Source organism: Gopherus evgoodei, chromosome 2 (genome assembly GCF_007399415.2).
Source record: "Gopherus evgoodei ecotype Sinaloan lineage chromosome 2, rGopEvg1_v1.p, whole genome shotgun sequence".
Classification (NCBI taxonomy): domain Eukaryota; kingdom Metazoa; phylum Chordata; order Testudines; family Testudinidae; genus Gopherus; species Gopherus evgoodei.
Window position 1 is genome coordinate 66,944,113 of NC_044323.1, and position 27,027 is coordinate 66,971,139.

General features: G+C 41.3%; 1 protein-coding gene across 4 annotated transcripts in view; it reads right to left on the minus strand.

The window, feature by feature from the left end:
- TBC1D5 (TBC1 domain family member 5) overlaps window positions 1–27,027 on the minus strand; it is a 518,872-nt gene that overhangs the window by 75,319 nt on the left and 416,526 nt on the right. For all 4 annotated transcript variants that reach the window (XM_030550915.1, XM_030550913.1, XM_030550914.1 and 1 more), the window contains 2 exons: window positions 19,738–19,803; window positions 3,089–3,252 (listed from right to left, as the gene is read on the minus strand). In XM_030550915.1, the coding sequence (XP_030406775.1) occupies window positions 3,089–3,252; window positions 19,738–19,803 (230 nt within the window). The remainder of the gene's footprint in view (window positions 1–3,088; window positions 3,253–19,737; window positions 19,804–27,027) is intronic.

Sequence of the window (27,027 nt, forward strand, 5' to 3'; positions counted from 1 at the left end):
GAATGCAGCAGGTATAGACTGGAGCCAGGAGGTTGATAAGAATGTGTTGGTGGTGTCTCGGGAGCGCATGGGAAAGTTTTGCGACAGTGGCTGCAGGGGAGGGTGGGTGCAGAGCTGTTTGGTTTGCAGTGCTAGTAGTGCCTAGAGCACATCCACTTGGTGCTCCATAAAGTTTAAGGTCGCACATCTTTCTGGCGTGCCATGTTCTCTGTTTGGTCCCTCTTCTCGCTGTCCCGCCACTCCTCCAATTCCTGCTTCTTGGCTGCAGAATGCATAATGACATCATGTAGAAATCCCTCTTCAGTTCTTTGTGGCCGCTTTCTAATTCTGTGCAGCCGTTCAGCCGGTGATAACAGAGAGAGAGAGACGGGGCTCCCAAAGTCATATTTGTGAAACCAAAATGCAATATTTTATAGAAGCAGTATTGTTTGCAACACACGGACCACTGATTCAGTGATTTAAAAACACAGCCTGTACTCATATACCTGTGACTAACTGGCTGACCCCCAGCAAGCACACATGAGCCACAAGACCTTCAAAATGGTGAATAACTGCAGGGGCAGGGAAAATCAGCATTCCAGGACCGTACTGTACACTGGGCACGTGGCTCTTGGGGAGAGCCAGCACTGTAGGGGGGGCTTATAGTCATTACTGTCCCCACATATTCCACAGGCTGTGTTCATTAGGGAAGATATCTCACTGCTGAGAGTGAACAGGGAATCAAGTGAAGGTCTTCTCCAAGCCTGCAGCTTCTGCCTTGGTCCTTATATGGCTCACCTGTGTGCAGCAATGGTCCCCCCATCACCCTTGTAATGGCAGAGTGGTGCAGCAAATTTACCCTTAATGGGGCAAGAAACAAAGCAGCTCTGCCAAGGAACCTGCAGCTCTGCCAAGGATACTGGATTGCCCAGTATCTCCATGCGAGTTCTGTGGAGATCTGAGGCATGAAGTGAGGGAATCAATCAACACCCTGTTCTGCTGCTCAGACTAGGCATGTGTGGTACGTGCATCATACAGATACAAGCCTGCTTTCTGCAACCCTCTTATCCCCAACAACTCGCTTCAGCGATTCCAGAAAATCAAAGCTACTTACCAGGGGCCTCCTCTCCTGTTTGCGCTTCGCCAAGCTCTGCCAGCTGTGACTGGCTAGCCTCCTCCGGGGTAGAGAAGAGTTCCTGGCTGCATGCTTCTCTGAGCTCCGAGTCATCCTCTGCCTCTGGATCCTCCTCCCCCTCCACATCCTTTCCAAGATTTTCTCCTCCTGGCTCAGTCCACTCTTGACTGGCACGTGAGCCACTGAAGTCTCCACTGGTAGGCGTTCCATAGCTCCTTCACTTTGACCCTGTACTGCAGTGTGTTCTGGTCATGATCCCTTTGTGTCATGCATTGTGAAATTTGTCCATGGGTATCATAATTCTTATGGCTGAAGTGCAGCTGGGACTGGACAGCCTCCTCTCCCCAAATGCTGATGAGGTCCAGCAGCTCAGCATTGCTCCAAGTGGTGGATCGCCTGGTGTATGGAGCAGACATGGTCACCTGGAAAGATGCTCTGAGACCATTGGACGCATCAACGAACAAACAGGAAGGGGACGTTCAAAATTCCAAAGGAATTTAAGGGGTGGGGCTCACAGTTGGTCACCTGAGGTCAGTAGAGTTCAAACTGATGACCAGAGGGGCAAGAACAGGCATTGTGGGACATCTCTTGGAGGCCAATCGCAGCACTGTAATTGACCAGGGTGTCTGTGCTGGCGCAGAAAGCTCTACACCTCTTGCCTCTTAGTTTCTGTGCACTAAGTGGCTTGGCAGCGTGTACATCTTAGGAGTTACAACGCAGAAAGCTGTTTTACTGTGCAGAAACTTGCCAGTGTAGACAAGGCCTTATATACTTGTATCTTTAGGCACCCCAATAAAAGGAAAAAGCAAGTAACTCCCACTCCAGTGTCTTCGTTATTCCCAGTATATTGTTTGAAAAGAGCTGAGTAAAAAGCTGAATGGACATGTTTTCTTCATTTGAAAAACAAGTAGGCAAGGTCTTAAATTTAAAAATATAATATTTAAAAAAAAAAAAACTTTTCCAGTAAGGTAGCAAATTTTAAATACCAAACAGAAAAATCTATATTATTTGTAATCTTAGGGTTAAAACTTTAAAGTTATGACATTCACAGTTAATGTTTCCATTCTGTCTTTAACTTATCATTGTGCGTTTGTATTTCTGGGATCTCTGAATATTGAAAGTTTTGGTATAGTACAGAAATTTTGCTATTACAATTACTTGGTGAAATTAACAGGAAATTCTATCAACATAAATTTGTAAAAACACAGAAAACGTACATTTTCCCTCCATTTCTGAGCAAAAAACTCTACAGTTTTTCATTACATAAATATGTCTCTAACAATCAGAAAGATTATGTGAGGCCGATGGCTGAAGAAAATTTTTTTTTAAGTTTAAATTAATTATTTTTTATTTCAGTGAAGGAGCTTGAGCCCATAACACACAAGATTAATCAAACTAGATCTCCTCTAAGCTCTTTAGTAAGGTGGTAAGTTCTACACAGCACCTATCACATCAGCAGATTTCCTTACATGAAAGTAATAAGTTTTTTATATAAGAATTTCTTGTGGCTTAACAAAGTGGCTGCTTGGAGATATAACTGTCATTGTAGGATACAGATGTGACAGACATTGTGGGAAACTTCTAGTATATTAGGGAATTTAAGGGGGATACATTTGGATCTGATGACTATAAAGTCAGTGTCTGAACTATTTATTAGTTTCAGGCCCACTCCTGAAGTCTAATGAAAGAAATGAACTTGCAGGAGTCTCTCCTCTGATCTGGCCCACGAGAGACTTTCAGAGGCTTCAGAAGATAATGTACGGTTGTGGGATTGAGAGCAAAGAGCAGATGCTATTTAGCAAACAATATTATACAAATATCTTCAGTGATTTCTGGTTTGTCATTAATTTCTGCTTGGGGAATATTTTCAAAGGCAAACAATTAATAAGAAAGAATATCAATTCCAATAAGTGAAACAATATGCCATGGAAAAAATACCAAACCCAAACCAGCTCACAATGTTCAGGAACTTACAGACTCTTTTCTGCCCATAGTTTTGCTGTGGGAACGAGAACGGGAGATGGTACTGAAAAAGAAATCTTTCTTGGATGCAGACAAAGGAGGAGATCCTGTGTATTCACGTCCTGCAGACAAGCTCTCTATGCTTTGAGATGAACTGACATTTTTTGAACTTTGGCCTGTAAAACAAGCACAGAGCAACAAATCATTAAATCAGTGGAAAAGTGCTCGATCAAATACTTTGCGTCTCAGGCTATGTCTACTCTACTGCAGTAAGTTGACCTATGCTACGCAATTCCAGCTACGTGAATTACGTAGCTGGAGTTGATGTACTTTAGGACAAGTTACCATGGGATCTGCACTATGAGGAGTTGAAGGGAGATTACTTGTCTTCAAAGGTAGAGTACAGGGATCAACTGGAGAGTGATCTGCAGTGAATTTGGTGGGTCTTTACAAGACCTGCTAAATCGACCGCTGGTGGTTCAGTCTCAGAGTGTTGATCCCTGCTGTAGTGTAGACCTGCTCCCATGTGCTGCTCACTGAGATTCATAAGCAGATGAACACAGAATGAGATTTTGCAAAATTAAAGTGTCTGTATGCATTGTGACATATGGAGAACTACTCTGACATACAGGCCTCTGTATATTTCTAATGAGAGAGCATAGAAAAACAACACCAAATCTTAATAAGCACATATGATACCTAGTGGTTCCTTAGTAATTTGTATGACACACATAATTAATATGAGAAGATTGATGTGAAGCCTTCGGTCTTACACACAATATGTGGTGGGGGAAAAGGGATGGAAATGGATAAGAATTTTTTGTTTAAAGAATTCATATATATATGGCTGTGAAGAAAGACTTTTATGATGTTCTATTTTCTACTTTTCTTCCATCGTTGGGAGTTGTTCTGCATGACTACAGCTCAAGTACTGGGAAGCGTTTACGGATAGACGACTGTTCGCTCAGGATGGACTTCATCTAAGCAAGGAGGGAAATAGAATTCTAGGATGGAGGCTCGCCGACCTCATCAAGAAAGCTTTAAACTAGGAAGTTGGGGGAGATGGTTGGGAGATGTTCGGGAGATCTCCACGCCGGAATATAACCTGGAGAGGGAAGTAAACAAAGTGAGAGGGGATACCCTTGCGGTCCCAAGAATTGATCCAAGGAGGAATAGTGGAGTAGAAACCAGAGTAACGGGTGATGCTGGTGGTAGAAGGTCTCTGCACGACGGGGGAAAGAATGTCACTGACGCCAAACGCCGAAAATTAAAAGGTCTGTACACTAATGCGAGGAGCCTAGGTAACAAGATGGAGGAACTGGAGTTACTGGTGCAGGAAGTGAAACCGGATATTATAGGGACAACCGAAACCTGGTGGAATAGTACTCATGACTGGAGCACGGGTATTGAAGGCTATGTGCTGTTTAGAAAAGACAGGAAGAAAGGCAAAGGTGGTGGTGTAGCCTTGTACATCAATGATGAAATTAACTGTAGCGAAATAACAAGCGATGGAATAGATAAGACAGAGTCTGTCTGGGCAAAAATCACACTGGGTAAAAAAGCAACTAGAGCTTCCCCTGAGATAGTGCTTGGGGTGTGCTATAGACCGCCAGGATCTGATTGGGATATGGATAGAGACCTCTTTAATGTCTTTAATGAAGTAAACACAAAGGGGAAATGTGTGATTATGGGGGACTTCAACTTCCCGGATATAGACTGGAGGACGAGTGCTTGCAAGAATAATAAGGGTCAGATTTTCCTGGATGTGATAGCGGATGGATTTCTTCATCAAGTAGTTGAAGTACCTAACGAGAGGGGATGCCATTTTAGATTTGGTGTTGGTGAGCAGTGAGGACCTCGTAGAAGAAATGGTGGTAGGGGAAAACCTTGGTTCGAGTGATCATGAGCTGATTCAGTTCAAACTAGATGGAAGGATAAACAAATGTAGATCTGGGATTAGGGTTTTTGACTTCTTGAGGGCTAATTTTAAAGAGTTAAGGAAATTAGTTAGGGAAGTGGATTGGATGGAGGAATTAGTGGATTTAAATGCGGAGGAGGCCTGGAATTACTTTAAGTCGCAGCTGCGGAGACTGTCGGAAGCCTGCATCCCAAGAAAGGGGAAAAAAACCATGGGCAGGAGTTGTAGGCCAAACTGGATGAGCAAGCAACTCAGAGAGGGGATTAGACAAAAGCAGAAAGCTTACAGGGAGTGGAAGAAAGGCAGGATCAGTAAGGAACGCTACCTTGGTGAGGTCAGAACATGTAGGGATAAAGTGAGGAAGGCTAAAAGCCGCATTGAACTGGACCTTGCAAAGGGAATCAAAACCAATAGTAAAAGGTTCTACAGCCACATAAATAAGAAGAAAACAAAGAAAGAAGAAGTGGGGCCGCTATACACTGAGGATGGAATGGAGGTTAAGGATAACCTAGGCATGGCCCAACATCTAAACAAGTACTTTGCCTCAGTTTTTAATAAGACTAGTGAGGAATCTAGCGATGATGGAGGGATGATAAATGGGAATGTGGATATGGAAGTGGATATTACCGCAACTGAGGTAGAGGCCGTACTTGAACAGCTCAATGGGACAAAGTCGGAGGGCCCGGACAATCTCCATCCGAGAATATTATAGGAACTGGCGCGTGAAATTGCGAGCCCATAAGCGAGAATTTTTAAGCAATCGATAAACTCGGGAGTTGTGCCGTATGACTGGAGGATTGCTAATGTAGTTCCTATTTTTAAGAAAGGGAATAAAAGTGATCCGGGTAATTATAGGCCTGTTAGCTTGACGTCTGTAGTATGTAAGGTCTTGGAAAAATTTTTAAGGGAGAAAGTAGTTAAGGACATAGAGGTCAATGGTAATTGGAACGAATTGCAACACGGATTTACTAAAGGTAGATCGTGTCAAACCAATCTGATCTCCTTCTTTGAGAAGGTGACGGATTACTTAGATAAAGGAAATGCGGTAGATATAATTTACCTAGATTTCAGTAAGGCGTTCGACACGGTTCCGCATGGGGAACTGTTAGTTAAATTGGAAAAGATGGGGATGAATATGAAAGTTGTAAGGTGGATAAGGAACTGGTTAAAGGGGAGACTCCAGCGGGTCGTATTGAAAGGTGAACTGTCAGGCTGGAAGGAGGTCACTAGTGGAGTCCCTCAAGGATCGGTTTTGGGACCGATCTTATTTAACCTTTTTATTGCTGACCTTGGCACAAAGAGCGGGAATGTGCTAATAAAGTTTGCGGATGACACAAAGCTGGGGGGTATTGCTAACACGGAGAAGGACAGGGATACTATTCAGGAAGATCTGAACCACCTTGTAAACTGGAGTAATAGAAATAGGATGAAATACAATTGTGAAAAGTGCAAGGTCATGCACTTAGTAATTAATAATAAGAATTTTGGATATACGTTGGGGGCGCATCAGTTGGAAGCGACGGAGGAGGAGAAGGACCTTGGGGTACTGGTTGATAGCAGGATGATTATGAGTTGCCAATGTGATACGGCTGTTAAAAAAGCAAATGCGATTTTGGGATGCATCAGGCGGGGTATTTCCTGCAAGGATAAGGAGGTGTCAGTACCGTTATATAAGGCGTTGGTGAGACCCCATCTGGAATACTGTGTGCAGTTCTGGTGTCCCATGTTCAAGAAGGATGAATTCAAACTGGAACAGGTTCAGAGACGGGCTACAAGGATGATCCGAGGAATGGAAAAACTGCCTTATGAAAGGAGACTCAAAGAGCTTGGCTTGTTTAGCCTGGCCAAAAGAAGGCTGCGGGGGGATATGCTTGCTCTATATAAATATATCAGGGGGGTTAACATTAGGGAGGGAGAGGAATTATTTAAGTTTAGTACTAATGTAGGCACGAGGACGAATGGGTATAAATTGGATATCAGGAAGTTTAGACTTGAAATTAGACGAAGGTTTCTGACCATTAGGGGAGTGAAGTTCTGGAACAGCCTTCTGAGGGAAGTAGTGGGGGCAAAAGACTTTTCTGGCTTTAAGACAAAGCTTGATAAGTATATGGAGGGGATGTTATGATAGGATCATTAATTTGGGCAATTGATCTTGGATTACCACCAGATAGGTCTGCTCAATGGTCTGCGGGGAGATGTTGGATGGGATGGGAACTGAGTTACTGCAGAGAATTCCTTCTTGGGTGCCGGCTGGTGAGTCTTGCCCACATGCTTAGGGTTTAGCTGATCGCCATATTTGGGGTCGTGAAGGAATTTTCCTCCAGGGCGGATTGGCAGGGGCCCTGGAGGTTTTTCGCCTTCCCCTGCAGCGTGGGGCACGGGTCGCTTGCTGGTGGATTCTCTGCAGCTTGAGGTCTTCAAACCAATTTTGAGGATTTCAATAACTCGGTCCTGGGTTAGGGGTTGTTATAAAATTGGATGGGTGGGGTTCTGTGGCCTGCCTTGTGCAGGAGGTCAGACTAGATAATCATATTGGTCCCTTCTGACCTATGAGTCTATGAGAATTAAGAGCCCCTAAGAAAAGAACTAAGATGTAAATATTTTAATAGACGCAAATCATCTATTCAGTTTAATCTTCTTGCACCAATGAGAAACAAACAGAATATGGCTGATTTCACTTTGAGAAGTTACACCAAATTCATAGGAATTAGTTCCAACTCTCAAAGACTTTCCTTTATAAATGTTACTATCAGTTGTTTCAACATGTCCAGAGAAATCCATACTAACTTGCATTAAGCTTATTAGGGTTGCTAAATAAGTATAAAAAGAAAGTCGATTCTCCCTTCTGATCCGCTAGCCCCAAAACTGTATTTTCTATCATAGTGGTGCAGAGCTAACACATACATTTTTTTATATTCTGACTGTATCCTCCTATACGCCTGTGCAGCATCGAGCACACCAGGCAGTGCTATAATACATAAAATAAAACAAAATAAAATGAATTCACATTATGGAAAGGTTGAGCATATAAGCTCCTGGCTCTTCGACTCATAATAACATTTGAAATATAAATATAGGGCTCGTCACCTGTTACGTGCTATCATTCATTAGGCGCTTAAAGCCTATGGATATGTCTACACTGCTATTAGACACCCGCAGCTGGTCTGTGCCAGCTGACTTAGGCTTCTGGGGTTTGGACTGCAGGGCTGTTTAACTGCAGTGTAGACTTCCAGGCTCAGGCTGGAGTCTAGGCTCTAGGGCCCTGAGAGGTGGGAGGGTCCCAGAGCTTGGGCTGCAGCCCGAGCCTGGAAATCTACACTGCAATTAAACAGCCTCACAGCCCAAGCCCCACACACCCAAATCAGCTGGCATGGGCCAGCACAGGTTTTTAATTGCAGTGTAAAGATACCCTACGTCTTACTCTGCCCATTTTCTCTGAAGCATAGTTTAGAAATATGCAAATCAGAATATTGAAAGAAAGTTCAGAGTACACCCAACTGTTTTTATACTTTGCCTCATAACAGCTGATCCAATCAATGTTCTCAACAGCTGAACTGAAGCATTTTGAAGATAAGGAGATGCGAGTTCCAAAAAGGAAATACTTGTTTCCACTGAACATTATGTAAAAAAAAAAAAAAAAGAAAAAAAGTTTATTTTCACTTGCCTAATGTTTGCATGGCACTATGGCACGTGGAGCTACACTTCTCCAAGTCCTATGGATTTTTTGTTTAGCGTAGTGGGGAAAAAAATTTCAAGGTCCCTGAGTTCACAACAGGTAAGGTATTCAGGGAGCTAAGACAGCTTTTGCCTCTACTACTGTTGATAAAAATGAAATATGACAGTGGTTTTAAGAGAACAGCACCACCTACAAATAATATAGAAGATGTAGATCAAGAGCTTCTCTGTTCCCTGTCTCATATCACTCAAGAACAAGGAGACATTCAATGACATTGATAGGTAGCAAATTCAAAACTGAAAAGGAAAAACTATTCACACAGTGCATAATTGCCACATGGTGATGTTTAGGTCAAGAACTTAACCAGGATGGAAATCTAGAGTTATTACAGTTAATGCTGATCACATTTTGGGAAGAAATATAAAAATCTCATGCTTCAGGGCTTAAGCCGCTCTACAACGATCAGATATTAGGATGAGGCCTTCATAGGGGGCAATTTACTGTGGGGTTTCTTGCACCTTCCTCTGAAGCATCTGGTGCTGGCCACTATCAGAGAAAAGATAATGGATTAGATGGCCCACTGATCTGATGCAAAATGATAATTCCTATATTACCAATAGAGTTAGCCTTGGCAAGAAACAAAAACGTTTATTTAGGTCCACAGGGTTGCTTTTAATATTTAAAATATTAATTTAATAGCCCCATAATAAAAACAACTAATATCCCAGTTTTCATTAAGTGATGTACTGCCAGTAGGGTTGCAAAGATGAATTGGGATGGAGGATAAAAGCGGAGCTAGGGTTTTTAAAAAAGCTTTTTTAAAGGTGCATATGGGAAAGTGGATCTAGTATAAGGGGCACAAAATCCTAATTTGAAAGGAAAGTTAAATACTATTGCAGTGAAAAAAGTGATAAAATGCCATGAGAAATTACGGATCAGGATTCTTTTAAGTCTTCTGTAATTATTTTCGTTCTCACTTCTCTTTTCTGATTTTGCTGCTTCTGTGAATTGATATATAATTAGGACCCTACTTGAATCATGGGATGATTGTCAAATAATTGCAGCTGAGTTGTGGACAAGACATTGAAAATGGCGGAAAAATAATACTAGACCTTTATTAATTGCAGTAATTTGGAAAAGCCAGAGAAAACCTATTTCAGAAAAATTTGCTGGAACAATATAAACATTCACATACGACGTTATGCCTACTACTTTTTTTGATAACCAGACACTTGGTGCATCCATATTACAGTCATTAATGCAAAGGGCTCCCTCCATCAGCCCCGGGTGGCTGGGGTCTTTCTGTTAGCACCAGGTGGCTGGCAGCCAGTGTCCCACTGTCAGGCACCTGGTTGACAAAATGGCGATGGAATCCTAATATTGCAGGATCTGCAATTTCTGCAATATCACAAACTAGGTAGGGCCTTATATTTGATGTCATACATGCTCACATCTGTGAATTCAGTGTACACTACAGTCATCACATTGGATGGTCAGCTATTCTAACTGTGAATCCCTTTTGCTTTACTAACCTCTATGACATCAAAAATTATTCACAAAAGGAAGTGACCTGCGTGCACAGATATAAAGTTACTCACTGGTTTTCTGGTAAATCTCCTTACAATCTGACCTTGATTTTACAAAAAGCTTATTGCTGCTTCAACCTTCTATGTCAATTTCACTCTTGCACATACTATATATAATTGCATACAGCTACTAGCATGGTCTGTATTTTGTAAGGGTTGTTGCTTAAACTATTTTGAAAAATTTAACAACTCCCTATCTGTGGTAAATCACATTCCTCCCTCCAATATGGACTGCAGTTTTACTCCTCGAAATGTGTTTCCATAATAAATCTACACCATACAGAGATAAAACAATAGAAAACTACAATAGAAAACAAAGTTAGAAAAGGCTGTAGAAAGCAAGAGAGAGATTAAGATACCAAAAAGCCACATGGAACATTAACACCACAGATTAATAAAAATTAAAAGACTAGGAAACACAAGTCTACTTTTTATTATTATATATATTTAGAAAATACATTAACACTCTGCAGTGTCATCTAAGGCCTCGATCCTAGAATGAGGTCCACCAATGCAAAGTCTCCTAGACGTCCAAGAGACTCTGGCTGGCTGGGTCCCATTGTAGAGTTCTCAATAGCATTCTGATACTTGCAATATGTACTGCACATAATACTGGGTTTAATTTTTGGATAAAATTATAGTTTTTCTTAAAGAAAACGTACAAACCCAAACAAACATGTGATCTTGGGAAGATGCTTCAAATGAAAACTATTTAAAAACAAACAACTGGATACATTGAAATCTTGTGTCCTGGCCAATTCTTCAGACAACAGTAAATAAGACACCATACACTGCAGAATCAGATCATGGGTAATTGAGCAGAATGCAAGGAAGATTGATTTGAATGTACAATAAGCTTCCTGAGGGGTAGAAAAGGTGATGAATAAACCTTTTCACACTTTTCCCCGAATTCCCTGTAGTTTCCTTTTGCCTTCCTCTCCCTCATTCCCCCCCAAGTCTGTCTCCGTCTCTCTACATTTCTCTGCACTGACCTCACCCTGCCTTCTGTCTCTCAGAGCTTCCTGTCCCATCCTCTAACACATTCCCCCTTCCCTGATGCACTCCCAGTTTCCATTCTCTTCTCAACCTTTACATGGTCAGCCTGGCTTCAGCCCCATTGGAAAGTGTGGGTGATGGTGGCCATCTTTGAAAGCAGAAATTATAAAATTACAAGAACCTTTAAAAAGGGTCATATTTCTCACGATCCAACAAAGCTGCTATTTTTCTAGCTGCTTTACTGAAACAAGAAAGGCTTCAGGTAGCACGCTGAAAGTTGCACATTAAAATGTAATTGTCTAAATAAATGAATGAATATATTGAATGCCTGATATTGATCTTCTACAGTAGAAAACAATGTTCAGTGTGGTTCTGAAATGATGACAAAGCAGGGCTAAAAAACAAGGTTCAGGATAAAACATGAAACCATTGCCATGGAAAACACTGCTAAGGCACAACACAATTCAGGATGATTCCTGCACTTTTCTATTCATAATCACCACTTTTGGCCTTATGCTCTGAAACATCATCTGAATTATTTTATAAATGCTCCAATATGTGCATAGTATTTTATGACTAAATAACAAATAGAGATGAGCCTGACTCACTAGGCTTGGATTTGAAATTTAGTTTGAATTCAAACTTCCTGAAATTTCAGCTTTTTTTTTTTTTAATCCCATATTTGGTATTCTAGTTGGAATCATTCTGAATGTAGGAGATGGTGGTTGAAGATCTTCTACAAAAGATAATTAGTCTAATTTTTCTCAATATTTTTTGCTTTATGAATGTTCTCCCTAGCAATTTAGTTTATAAAGTGGCCTCTGATGCTCTCTTGGGTAATATACACGTTTAAAAAAAAGCCACATTGATACAAAAAAAAATCTAATACAGTGACAACTAAAAGGAGTAAACAGCTTTCACTCAGACTAACCTTCAGCTCCTAAGCCATGTCCCTCAGGAAAGAACTGAAAAAAACTGATAGGCTTTGCAGTCAGCTAACTTTGGCTTTGTTGGAAGAAATAAGTTCCTGAGACGAGGGCGACACAGTGAAAGTGCTCTGTCTCCATCCCTTAATGGTTTAAATCTTGAAGCTTTAGATAATAGCAGCAGCAGCAACAATAATCAATCACCTCTGCTAATTTCAACTCTAGGGAAGGGACATGAGGAAAGAGGCAATCTCCAAGATAGCCAGGATTTATACTAAATGACATAGAGCAGTAGAGATCAAATTAGCACCTTGAATTAGACTTGTAAACACTCTGGGATCCAGTACAGATGGAGCACTGCTGTAATATGCTCCATGTGAAAACCACCGCTAAACAAGTTGGAAGCCACTTTCTGCTTATGTTAATAGAAGTTTCATGTCACAGTAAACTAATCTGGAGGTGACAAAATTAGGAAGGGGTCAGTGCCCAAAGGAAAAGTCCCAACCTTCTTTAATAATGAACATGAATAAAAACAATATTGGATACTACTGCTCTCTGAAAGCCCAAAGTAGGTAGTATCTAGTGGGCCCCAAGACTAAATTTGTTAACAAAAGGTAAATGCCCCCTCAACTGAGAAGGTAGATATCTATCTACTGTATCTTCCTGGTATTTGCCCCAGACAAGCAGCATAATCTCCCATATTGTAAGGACTCAGTTTCAGCAGCTAGCCCTTATCTGAACAATTTTACCACAGTAGCATCATGTACCCACTGAAAGGAAGATGGATAGTACAGGACCCCTGTGTTTCTCATATGAGAAAGTCCTGAGGCAGAATTACCCAAAACTAAGACGTGGACCCTCTCAGAGAAAGAAAGAATGGAGCAACTTGCATTGTTCCATCCATACCTGTTAGGGTGCAGTGGGGGAAGTATAAGACACTTCAGGTCATTTTTGAATACAATCCAAGTTGTTGGTATTGATTGAGAAATAAATCTTAGAAAGTTTAGGTCCTACCTACCTTATATACCATCTCTTTTTCTAACCCATCACAATGGTTGATAGCAACTTTTCAGAATTTTGCATAAAATTTTTATAGTTACGATGTAATCTGAAGGGTATATTTCAAGGATCTTAAGTCATGGCTGGGAAATATAAATGCTAAAAATAAGAATAACTTACTGGGTGAGGAATGTGAAATCAAAGATACAATGAGAAGAAAGAAATCTAAAAAAATACATAACATATAAAGGGTAAGCTAAATAAGCTTTCTTCCCCCTGAATAAGTGATAACTAGGTAACTTCTATATTTGTTCAGGGTAATTGAAACAAAGAACAATGTGAAAAAAATGACAGATCTTATATTACATCTGATCCCATTACATACTTTTGTGCTCAACCTGTTTTAACTATATTAGTGAACACTGTGGGCCAGCAGATGATGTAGCAATAGGTTCACAAATACCATCAATGTACGCAGAAATAGATATACAGTACTTGGAACACATCACAGCATCATGCATGCAAATAATACCACAGTTTCAATCAAACCCACATAACGGAAAAGGTGAGTTGTAAAAGTGAAAGTATTTTTGCATGTTCTCACAGGACTAACCCCCAAAAATATAAATCACACAGGAAATGGAAAAGGGCAGCAAACTGTCCTTTTGGTAAATACCATGTCATCGGACTGATCGCAAAGAAAGGACTACAGTTTACAGAAAAGATTAAAATAAACCAATACTTATAAATGACCCTGGCATACTACCCTGGCAGTAGAAAAACTATCTACAACAAGGAGCTCAGTGGACTGCACAACAACACTGTTCTACAGAGGAATTACTTAAATGAGATCAAGAGATTTGGAACAATTGGAACACTTACTCAATACAAATGGATAATCAAATGACAACTAGAAAAAATTACATGGAATGCTATGAAAGCTAAAATATAGAAAGCACTAAACAGAAGAAATGATGAGCATAAATATATACCTATATTTTTCAGACATAAGTAACTATAGGCCTGTTAGTTTGACATCTGTAGTATGCAAGGTCTTGGAAAAAATTTGGAAGCAGAAAGTAGTTAAGGACATTGAGGTCAGTGTAATTGGGATAAAATACAACATGGTTTTACAAAAGGTAGGTTGTGCCAAACCAACCTGATCTCTTTCTTTGAGAAGGCAACAGATTTTTTAGACAAAGGAAACGCAGTGGATCTAATTTACCTTGATTTCAGTAAGGCATTTGATACGGCTCCACATGGGGAATTATTAGTTAAATTGGAAAAGATGGGGATCAATATGAAAATTGAAAGATGTATAAGGAACTGGTTAAAGGGGAGACTACAATGGGTCATACTGAAAGGTGAACTCTCAGGCTGGAAGGAGGTTACTAGTGCAGTTCCTCAGGGATCAGTTTTGGGACTAATCTTATTTAATCTTCTTATTACTAACCTTGCCACAAAAAGTGGGAATGTGCTAATAAAGTCTGTGGATGACACAAAGCTGGGATGTATTGCTAAAACAGAGAAGGACCAGGATATCATACATGAAGATCTGGATGACCTTGTAAACTGGAGTAATAGTAATAGGATGAAATTTAATAGTGAAAAGTGCAAGGTCATGCATTTAGAGATTAACAACAAGAATTTTAGTTATAAATTGGGGAAGTGACAGAGGAGGAGAAGGACCTCAGAGTGTTGGTTGATCACAGGATGACTATGAGCTGCCAATGTGATATGGCTGTTAAAAAAACTAATTAGGTTTTAGGATGCAATAGGCAAGGTATTTCCAGTAGACATAAGGCGGTGTTAGTACCATTATACAAGGCACTGGTGAGACCTCATCTGAAATACTGTATGCATTTCTGGTCTCCCATGTTTAAAAAGGATGAATTCAAACTGGAACAGGTACAGAGAAGGGCTACTAGGATGATCCGAGGAATGGAAAACCTGTCTTATGAAAGGAGACATAAAGAGCTTGGCTTGTTTAGCCTAACCAAAAGAAGGTGTGGGGGGGTGGGGAATATGATTGCTCTTTATAAATATATTAGAGGGATAAATATTAGGGAGGGAGAGGAATTATTTAAGCTTAGTACCAATGTGGACACAAGAACAAATGGATAAAAACTGGACACCAGGAAGTTTAGACTTGAAATTAGACCAAGGTTTCTAACCATTAGAGGAGTGAAGTTCTGGAATAGCCTTCCAAGGGGAATAGCGGGGGCAAAAGACATATCTGGTTTTAAGACTAAGCTTGATAAGTTTATAGAGGGGGTGATATGATGGGATAACCTAATTTTGGCAATTATTTTGGCAACTGATCTTCGATGATCAGCAGGTAAGTGTGCCCAGTGGTCTGTGATGGGATGTTAGATGGGGTGGGATCTGAGTTACTACAGAGAATTCTTTCCTGGGTGCTGGCTGGTGAGTCTTGCCCATATGCTCAGGGTTTAACTGATCGCCATATTTGGGGTCGGGAAGGAATTTTCCTCCAGGGCAGACTGGCAGAGGCCCTGGAGGTTTTTCACCTTCCTCTGCAGCATGGGGCATGGGTCACTTGCAGGAGGATTCTCTGCAGCTTGAGGTCTTCAAACCACAATTTGAGGACTTCAATAACTCAGACATAGGTTAGGAGTTTGTTACAGGAGTGGAGGGGTGAGATTCTCTGGCCTGCATTGTGCAGGAGGTCAGACTAGATGATCATAATGGTCCCTTCTGACCTTAGAGTCTATGATTGCTCAAATGGACACTAGACTATGAAAAAAGAACTTGCACATAAATTTGAGAAAACCTAAGGAAAATAATCACCACTGAACTTTGTGTCTACTTCATTCCGGTGGGCACTACTGTGATATCGACAATTATTGGGAAGATCAAAAACTACATATCAAGAATCAGAAAGGAGGGGTGTCAGGGTCTCTTTCCCACTTGGAACGTTAGTGTTCAGAAATTGGGGACCTGCATGAACCTTCTAAGCTTAATTCCTAGCTTAGATTTTATCACGCTGCCACCAACCCAAAATATAGTGTTTGGGTACACTCCCTGTCCCCCAAAACCTTCCCTGGGGGACGCAAAACCCAAACCCCTTGGGTCTTAAAACAAAGGGAAATAAACCATTCCCCTCTCCTTTCTTCCTCCCAGATTTTCCCCTCCCTGGGTTACACTGGGAGATCACTGTGATTCAAACTCCTTGAATTTTAAAACAGAGAGGAAATTCACCTCCCCCCCCCGACTCTCTCTGAGAGAGAGACACTGATCCCAACTCCTTGGATCCTAACACAGAGAGAAATTAACCTTTCCCTCCCCCTTCTCTCCTTTCCCCCCACCAATCCCTGGTGAGTTCAGACCCAGTTCCCTTGGAATAAAAAAATCAATCAGGTTCTTAAAAGAAAAGCTTTTAATTAAAGAAAGAAAAAGTAAAAATTATCTCTGTAAAATCAAGATGGAAAAATGTTTACAGGGTCTCAGCTTCACCTAGACCAGAGGGACTCCCCCTCCCAGCCTAAGTATAAGTTACAGCGAATAGAAGTGAAATATCCTTCCAGCAAAATACACATTTGCAAATAAAGAAAACAAACATAAATCTAATCCGCTTTCTATCTATTACTTACTATCTGGAACCTGAGAGGCTGTTCAGTAAGATTGGAGAAATCTGGTTACATGTCTGGCTTCTCTTAATCCCATGAGAGAACAAAGAACAGGACAAAAAGCACAAAAAAAAAACTTCCCTCCACCAAGATTTGAAAGTATCTTGTCTCCCAATTGGTCCTTTGGTCAGGTATCAGCCAGGTTCACTGAGCTTGTTAACCCTTTACAGGTAAAAGAGACATTAACCCTTAACTATCTATTTATGACAAGGGGCGAATCATAATTAATTAAAACAGGCTATCATCAATGACCAGAAAGGCTGCCAAATCTAAAATTGGAGAAAACAAATCAAAGAAAGTCAAACCAGCCCTATATGCTTTGATTAACAAAACAGGACCCATTTAAATAGCAAACTCCAACGCTGTCAGTCTAAAATTTGGCAGAGTTGCAGCTCCCTTGAGACTTGCATTGTAGAAATCACAAAGTCTTACCATAATGCTTCTGTCAACTATTTCAGATTTATTCCACCTGTGTCCATTTTTGAAAACTTAAGAATCTTCACTCTATGTTGGAAGAACACATTTGAACATTGCCTGCATGGCACAGGTTTCAGGACCTCAGCAGAGTAAATACAAAATAACATCTGGGACTGTGTGTCATGTCCCACTGATTCACCACACTTACCAACTAATGGCATAGTACACTCACCCTACAGAATGGCTAACCACAATGAGGACATCTAAGGAAGCATATAATTTGGGAAAATCAAGTAGAATCAAAATAAATAAATAAGGAACAGAATAAATAAATAAATAAATAAGGAACAGAACCCCTTCCTCAAATGTGCTGCCACAATGTGTAAGAAGGCGACAAACAGAACTATATAGAGTAACGAGACAATACCACTAGCTAAATACAGCCCATTCTTCTCTAGTACTTCAACTAGCAACCTTGGAACATCACTGAATCACAACAACCCTCTCCCCGCTGCTACTCAATCTAAGATCAATACACTCCATCCTCATTAAAAGGAGCTCAAAATAGCATACTAATAGTCCAACCTTCTAGAATGGAAACATGCATGGGGGGAGCCCTTCAATCGAGGCACAACGGACTTCAGAAACCTCAAGGTAAAAACATCACAGGAATGTAAAGAAGAAAATAAAAAACGATGCAGTACTAAATGTAAGACTAGTCTGAGCACACTACCACACAGTATGTTTACTATGTATATACATGTGCATGGATGCAGAAATGGTTGCCTATTTGCTCACAGAGATTCAGGATGCCAAGTCAAAATGCAGAGAGTACTCCAGCTACCATACGTTCCCCATGCCAGAAGAAGCAGTGCTCCCACAACACTGACTATTTGCCTGCTGCTAAAGGCAGCTGATGTTCTATCTGGTCCTGTGGTTACAAAGGCTCTGTTTCTTTACCCCTGGAAAAAGGTGCAGATGCTGGGTTAGGAGAAGAAACTGAATTGTATATCATGGTTGGCATTGTTGGTGAAAGGGCTGAGGTGGAGGCGTGCAGAGCCTTGAAGGCAAAAATGAGAGATTAAAATGAATGCAGAGTACAATGGGAAGCCAGGAGAAGGACTCAGAGAGGGGATGACAGACTGGTGTGCAGGGGAAAGAATATTAGTGACTGCATTTTGAAGGTATTGGAGATGATGACTCAGATATAAGTCAGGCTAAAGAGGAGGAGGTTGTGATAATCAAAATTGGATAAGAAAGGTTATGAACATTTTCGTTTCAGGACAGAGAGAGGAAGTTTCTGATTTTCTATACATTCTGGAGGAAGTAGCAGCAAGATTTAGATACTGCCTGGATATGAGGGAATAATAAGAGTAAGGGGCTAAAGTTACTTTCCAGGCTGTAAGCCTCAAGTATGGTGGCAGTACCTTCAGTGGAGGATGGGGAAAGTGGAGACGATTTAGGAAGAAAAAAAAAACAGTTTGGTTTTAGCTTTACTAAGGGGGAGTTGTAGATGAGGCAAACAGAAACAAACACTGGTGAGCCATACTGAACTCAGGGACCGGTCAGGAGGAAAACAGATCAGCCGTAGAGAAGTTGATTTGTCATTGGTGAGCATAAAGATAATAGTTGAATCCATGTTGGCTGAGGAGGCTGTCCAGGGATAAAGAATGGAGCAAGATAAGGATCAAGGAGAGAGCCCTCTGAAGTCCAAGGAAAAGGGGAAGAGGATAAGAAAAGTGAGGACTATGCCATGAAAGCCAAAGTAGGACAGGATTTCAAGGAGAAGTGAAAGAGTACTCAGATGTGCTAATCTATAATACGGCAGTTGCAGTAACTAGGCTGTAGTACTGAAATTTGAAAAAGAATGATTTCCACAGGTGTTGTTTCTTATTAACTTGACTTTGCTAATGATTTTCAAAGTTCATGCAAACTACTGTACAATTCCCCTGTCTTTACCAAACTCTAAGTGGTATAAATTTTTTCAACTCAGTTTTTCAATTTATTTAAAACAATTTAACCTACAGATATCTATATCTAAATATTTCACATTCAGGCAGCTAAGCCTTCTCTTTAAGTAAACTATAAAAGTGCATCTCCTGCTAATTACAGCAAGCTTCCAGTCCAAAATGTCTCAGTTGAAGATGATCATTGTGAATATATGCACCAAAAAAGAGCACCTGAATATTAACAAAGTAACATGTGTAATTAACTACAAAATACAAGATAAATCAGATTTTTAGCAAATACTGAAGCTGGCACATAGTGAATGTAAATCAGTATCACAGCCACACTCAGCATCATCATGTTAATGAATTGAAGGGAAACCTTTTTTCTTCTGAACAACAGTGCCACTCAGTGGATGGATGAGGACAGTGAGTTAATAAGCACTGGAAATGGAAACGTCACAGATGAAATCAGTGGGGGGGGTTCCTTGACAGACCAATGATAATGCTGCAGGTAAAGAGATACTATGAGTTGCCATAGCAACTGTACCTTGGAGGGCTGTTAGATTCTGAGCAGGAACAGACATCTGTGCTTCGCTGCCTGTAACTACATCTCCTAGTAAATAAATAAAAACATCTTAGGATTTTTACAAGAACAAATACAAATGATTGAAATATAGTCTTTTAACCTTTGGTTCACTGAACGATGGTGACACTAACTCCACACAAGAAACATGAACCAAGCAAAAACAGTAGCTGAAAAATGTGTAAAAGAGTTGGCAAAAATTAATGGGCTGTTTGGCAAAGAAAGGTGTGTTTTTTTTTAAATAAAGCAGGTATGCTGGAAAAAAACCCCAATGCGTAAAAACGATTTTTTTATTTACATAAAGATGTGAACAAATTTGCACAGCTAAACATGATTTGCTTCTGGCTCTTCACAATGATAGTACAACTGATACTAATGCACAAAATAGTATCAGAGTGTTGTGCTATTATTGTGAAGTGCTAGAAGCAAAATATGTTTAGTTGTGGCAATTTGTTTTAGGGCGCTGCTAAACTCACACCTTTATGTTGCTGATTTTAATATGCGTTGTCTTAATCGCGTATGAAATTGTCTTATCGGTAATGCAGTACGAAAATCAACAAAAAAAGCAACAGATTTATTAGTCTGCAGTTTATTCTATTCATTACTATGTAGCTCTGCTTTGAGTAAGCACAGCTGCTCCCTTTTGCCCCAGAAACAACACACTTGTTTTCCAGACATAATCAGCAGGAAGTTAAAATATAGTGAATTCAAATACACTGTGTTGAGTGCCATGTCATAATGTTATATTGATTACAAAGATCTTGTGTTACTACAACTACTTCAGAAAGGTAAACATGCAAAATGAATAGTAGCCTGGACACTCCAATAGCTGAACATAATTTTGGTGGCATTTCATTTTCATATTGGTCATTTAATATGTGCTTGTGATAAAATGGCATTCAAATCAAAAGCCTTTTTCAGTCAAGGACCCTAAAGGAAAACTAAATCTTATAGCGTAGTTTAAATGATACAAAAATTAGGTACAGTCAATATCACAGAGATGAACTGAAGGAGAAACTCTTTTCTTCTATGAACACATCACCAGCTGGTAATTAAAGAGTAAGTGGCTTCTGAAAATACAAGAAATCCTGTGACACACAAAGGGAAACAACTTAGCCAGTTTTTTTTCCAGAGACATTTTCACCATCACATTTATTTTCCTTTTAGGATAACAAGCGCTATATACAGTACACTGAACTCAAGCTTTAAATTTAACCTCAGTGACCATGAAGTCCTTCCTTCAGTACGAACAAGAAAATATTTTAATTCTTATGCTGTTAGCATGCTATCTTGCACAAGAAAGCAGTATTGATGCCCAATCTTTTCCTGTAATGTAGGGTAGGCTGAGTAAGGTTAATTTAATATTAGCAGAATTTGATTTTTCAATTAGGTGGCACCCTCAGTGCCTTGGTATTCAGTTCAACTATTATTTGTACCATTACAGACTAATCTGGAATTTGCAGATTTTTAACTGTATTCTTTTAGATCAGTCTACAGTTCCCCATTTACCTTACTGTAGTGCATAGGCATTATCCTAACAAGAATTCAGCACATGACAAAAACTTTAAAATGAAGAAAGAACACCAATTATTGATCTTTTAAAAATAAACTTCTGATAAAAAATAAGTTCCCCTCATTATAAATGTACTGTGAGCAACTTTACAGGTGGAAGAAGTAGTTACTTACACCTTGGGTAGTAACAATGGTTCTTTGAGTAGAGCCCCTATGAGTGGTCTGCTGTAGGTGTGTCTGCGTCCCTATGCTGCTGATTGAAGAACTTCGGTAGCAGTGTCCATTAGGCCCAAACGTGTGCTGTCTCTCCTTGTGCTGCGCCACAAGGCTAACCAGCGCGCGCGGGCTAACCGTCCTGAGATCCTTCTCTACCACAGAGTAACAGCGAGAACTCTGAAGCAGAGAGGAGGAGGGCGGGTTGTTAAACACCCATAGGAACACATATCTCGAAGCATCACCATTACTACATAAGGTAACCTTCTTCTTTGAGTAGTGTCCCTAAGGGTGCTCCACTGTAAGTGACTCCTGAGCAGTATCCTCTTGCAGGGCTGGGACTTTGGAGTAGAGTTAGTCAGATGACAGTACTGTGAAGCCAAAGATGGCATCGGAGACAGAGTCCCCGGTGCTCACATACTGTTCTGCGAAGGTGTGGAATGACACGTTGCTACTCTGCAGATCTCTGAAATGGGAACATCCGTGAGGAAGGTAACAAATGAGGAGATAGATCTCATGAAATGTGTATGGATCGAATCTGGAGGGGCCATGTTATGAATTTGGCAGCACTGCTTGATGCAATTCGAGACCCACTTGGAGAGTCTTTGGGCTGATATTGCTGAGGCCTTAGATCTTTCCGCCATAGAGAGAAATAGTCAAAGGGACATCCTGAAGGCCTTTGTCCTGTTGCGGTAGAAAGCAAGGGCTCTCCTAAAGTCCAGGGTATGCAATATGGCCTCCTTATTGTCTCAGTGAGGCTTGGGGTAGAAAGCGGGAAGGTGAACAGACTGACTCACGTGAAACGAGGTGGTCACCTCAGGGATGAACCTCAGATGCAGCCTGAATTTAACCTTGTCAGAGAAGAATATTGTGTACTTGCGATGCGCCATCAGAGCTGCTATTTCTCCTTGCTGAGAAAATTGCAACCAGAAAGACTGTTTTCATCAATGGGTATGCTAGTGAAAGACAGGGCCCAGACAGCCCTTTCAGCTCTAGGTTTAGGTACCACGAGGGGTGGGAAGTTGAGGTTGAGGGAAGAGACTTGTTATTCTCTTAAGGAACCTTTTAGTGGTTGGGTGCAAAAGTACGGAGTACCCTCTATGGCCTGGTGAAATGCTGTAAAAGCAGCTAGGTGAACCTTGAGAGCACTCAGGGATAACCCTGATTTTTTAAGTGTCAGAGTATATTCCAGAATGTGAAAGAGCTGCTGACACTGGAGAGATTTGTTGGGATGTGCACAAAATCTGGAACCTGGACCATTTCTGAAGGTAAGTGTGTTGTGTGAAGGACTTTCTACTGGGTAGTAGAACCTCTTGCACATCCTTTGAGCATGAGATCTATAGGTGCTGGAGCCACATAAGAGCCATGCTTTAAGGTGGAGGATCCTCAAGTTGGGATGTATGGTATTTGTGTTGCGCTGTGAGACAGTTTAAATACATGCCCTAGCCTATGATGTGTCTGTGGTAAGGAGTGATGAAGGTAGCACTGAAAGAAAGGGATTCCTTTGCATGCACTGGCTGGGTTCTTCCACCAGTCCAGGGAGTTCTTGATCATGGTGGACAGTGACAGGTTTATCCAATCTGTCCCTATTCGGCCTGTAAATCAAGCTGAATCACAGCTGTAGGCAACACACGTGAAGTCTGGCATGTGGAATCACCACCATGCCGGCTGCCATATGCCCCAGGAGCTGGAGGCAGATTGTGGCTGGCACTTGAGGGCTGCATTGAGTCATGTCTGTAAGTGATATCAGGGACAGAAATCTGTCCTGAGGTAGGAAGGCTTTGTCCTGTAGTCCATCTAGGTCGGCCCCTATGAATTCTAGGCGTTGCACTGGTGTGAGGGGTGAATTTTGGGCATTCATCTGAAGGTCCAGTTTCACGAACGAGTGCATCATGCCCTCACTGTCTTGATGAGCCTCCTGAAGTGACTGGGCACCAAAGAGAGTAATCTAAGTAAGGACAGATCATTATCCCTTGAGATTTTAAATATGTGGGCATCACTGAGGAAACTTCGAAAAATATTCTCAGGGCTGATAAAAATCTGAAGGGAAGGGTCCTGTATTGGTAATGGTTGTTTTCCAGAGTAAAACCAGCCCTTGCAGGTTGAGGGCTGAAAACCAGTCTCCCTGTTCTGGTGACAGAATGATCATTGATAGTGTGACCATCTGGAACTTCTGAGTTCTGACAAACTTGTTGAGAACTCTGAGGTCCAGGATGATACTCGGTGCCCATGAGGCAGGCTGCTGGTGCGCCACCAAGGGGGTCCCAGTATGGCCACTAGGGTGGCTTAGGGCCTGGTGGACATGCCCATGGGTGACAATACCAAGATGGTGATGGTGCTGTCTGGTGACACATTCTCAGACCCTGTTAATATTGGGCCCTATATGGAGCTTGAGAGGAGTACAGAGAAACCCTCTCTGACTTACTGACCGATCCCTAACTCGATATCGAAGGGGCATGACATGACTATGGGAGAATAGCCCGGGTCGGCCATGGCTCAGTACCAAGGGGTGAAGAGCCAGGAGCTTCCAACATAGCCAGGTCAGTAGCCTGATGGAATTCTGCCTTTACCGAGTATCTGAGTGATGATGGTAGTGCCAGGGGAGATAGGGACCTCACACATACTGATCTCTCTGGTGCTGAACGGGCCAATGCCACCACTGGTACAGATGACAGCTCGTGTACTAGGAGCTTCTTAGGGGATTTGCCATTGTGTCTCTGTACTGAAGATTCAGTATTCATGTTCAAAGAGTCTGTGGGCCTATCAAAGGCACTGGACACTGACGGTTCCCGTGAGGCGTGGGTGCTGGATGATCCTTGTGCCGGCAGTGCCAAGGATACTGAGAAGGTGATTGCTTTTGGCTATTCCTGAGCTTGCTGAGGGGACTTCCTGCTTTCTTTTCTGACCTGGGAGAGTAGTCTCCGAACTGTTTCTTTGGCCCACTATCCTTTGAAGTCGAAGGCTGAGGGGAAGACGCATGCCTTCTGGAGGGCTGGGCTCAGAGAGCCATCTCCATAAAGATGATTTTCTGGTGGAGCTCTCTGTCCTTGCAAAATCTCAGTCAGAGCTGCTGGCAGAGGGAACTCTTTTGCTGGATGTGGCCCTTGCTGAGGCAGTGAATGCGCTGAGAGTGCTGGCCCATGACCAGGATTGCAAGTGCGACACTTCTTGAAGTCTGAAGAGCTGGGCATACCCTTGTTCAGGGATGCCCCCAACACCAGGGGTCTTTTCTTTTTTTCTTGTTTTTTCTTTAGGGCATGGACAAATAAAAATCAAAGGCTAAAGGGTTTCTAAAAGTTAAAGATTAACAACCGAAAAGGAGAGTTATCTATTTGCTAATGGACAGCTAAAGGCTCTGTCTCTAGCCAGGGGCAGTTGAGAAGGAACTTAGCCCATGTGCGCTGCCTAGCCTCATGGTGCAGCAAGAGGAGAGACAGCGCATGTGTGGGCCCAACAGATACTGCTGCTGAAGTTCTCCGATCAGCAGCGCAGGGACACAGCCACACCTACAGTGAAGCCTCACAGGCACACTACTTGAAGAAGCAGCAACAGGCACAACACCACTATTGCAACTGCTGCCACAGCTAGTTGGTGACTGTTCAGCAGGGTGTGTTAATCTGGAAGAGCTATGCCATCCAGGACAGATGCTGGCTTTATTCTGTCAGGTATGCAATACATTTTGCAACCGACTACTCCCATACCCCTAGCCCAAGAAAAGAGTAAGCAATCTCTCTTGTCCACCATGGTTACAACCCGCCATACATTAATGTAAATGAATGCCATAACTTCAGCTTTTCAAAACAACTAGGATAATCATGATCTTGAAAAACCAGGAATGCCTCTTTTACAGGGTCTGCACTGATCAGATTTACAGAATACAGTGCTTTGTTTTTGTAAAGAACAGCATACTGTCACCTCAAGGAGCTGTCAGCCAGCTGAGCTGGTGAAACTGCCAGCAGAATAGGTGAGCGCATATGTACCTGAGGGACCATTCCTGGATCTGTTATTATGGTCTAGCTAAAGCCTCCCCCTTAGCAGGCATCTATAGCCAGTTCTCCCCACATGTCAGAACCAGGTACAGCATAAGACTGTAGGCACTACTTGAAGTGCTGGTATCTGTTGGACTTTGGGCTGGTATCCATGTTTCTAGTCATCTCAATTGGATCACGAGAGAGTACCAGATAGTGGAAGTGTATTGAGAGCATTAGGGAATAAAAAGAAGAAAGATGTGGGTGAGAGTGAAAACGAAGACAATCTCCAATCCTGCAAATGCTTATACATGGCTTAACTTTATGCACTTGAATAGTCCCCCTGACTTCAGGGGGCCCATTCATGTACTTAAACATGTGCACAAGTGTTCTTTGAATGAGAGCCTAAGAGCAAATGCAACAGAGAGAAAGAATGTGTGTGGCAGAAGGAAACTGAGGAGAGATACAGTGGTGAGAACTGAGGAGGAAAAAAGCAGATGGTTGAAGCAAGGGGAAGAAGGCACATCCACACCTTAGCTACCAGACCCATCTATGCACACATCCCCGATCTCCAATAATCCCCTATAAAATCCTCATGGTATCCTGAGTTTATACCATGATAATAAAAATAGCTTACTTACAGTTTTAAAAAAATAAGTATGGTCTCAAACTATTACGTTTTTGTACATATTAGCAACATCTCAAAGTCTTTGCTTTGTTTACATGAGAAGAGAAAGATCTAAGGTGGAAGGTACCCAAGGCACCCCTTTCTTTCACGATGCTAATATCTGCAAAATAATCATTACAAAAAGACAGTGATGTGTCTAGCTACAGCAATGTCTCTAGGCAGATAAGGAATCTGTGTTCATCAGCTGCTCTATATATATTAATTTACTTTCTCTTTGACCATGGTTGTAACATCTGATAATCCTTTAGAAACATGAGTTAACATTTCTATAGCCATTTGGGCTTGGTTTCTCAAAAAACTAAATCACAGCACTTTTAGACTCATTTGTTTGCCACAATTTAGAATTACTGATCAACTGTATCTTATAAAAGGAAAACTGAAATATCTATTTAGAAAAACAAACAGTAGAGTCAACTAATATAGAAAACAGCAATCGTTACCATTCTCACTACATACACAAAAAATTTAGACACAGTTAATGGTTTGAAGTCTTTTTGGTCTTTAAATCATATCTAATGGTGCTATATTAAACAATAAGGAGAAATCTTAAATCAGTGTAAACCTGTGACAGAATACTGGACTAAAGAAAAATACCAATTACAGATACACAAAGATGCTTATTACCCTTCATTATATTGAAATGGAATAGTCTAACATAATGCATGGATGCTGTACATTACTGAAGTATAACTGTAGGATTTTTCCAACTATGAAGTTCCCTGTACCCAGACTGGTTCTCGATCTCTAACTTGCATCCCTACTATTATTTGTCAGTAACAGTACAGCATGTAAATCCCTGTACTGCTACTTGTGCAGGAAGTTGTAAATAAACATTATATGGTAACTTTTGTAACAACTGTAGCAGGATTACAA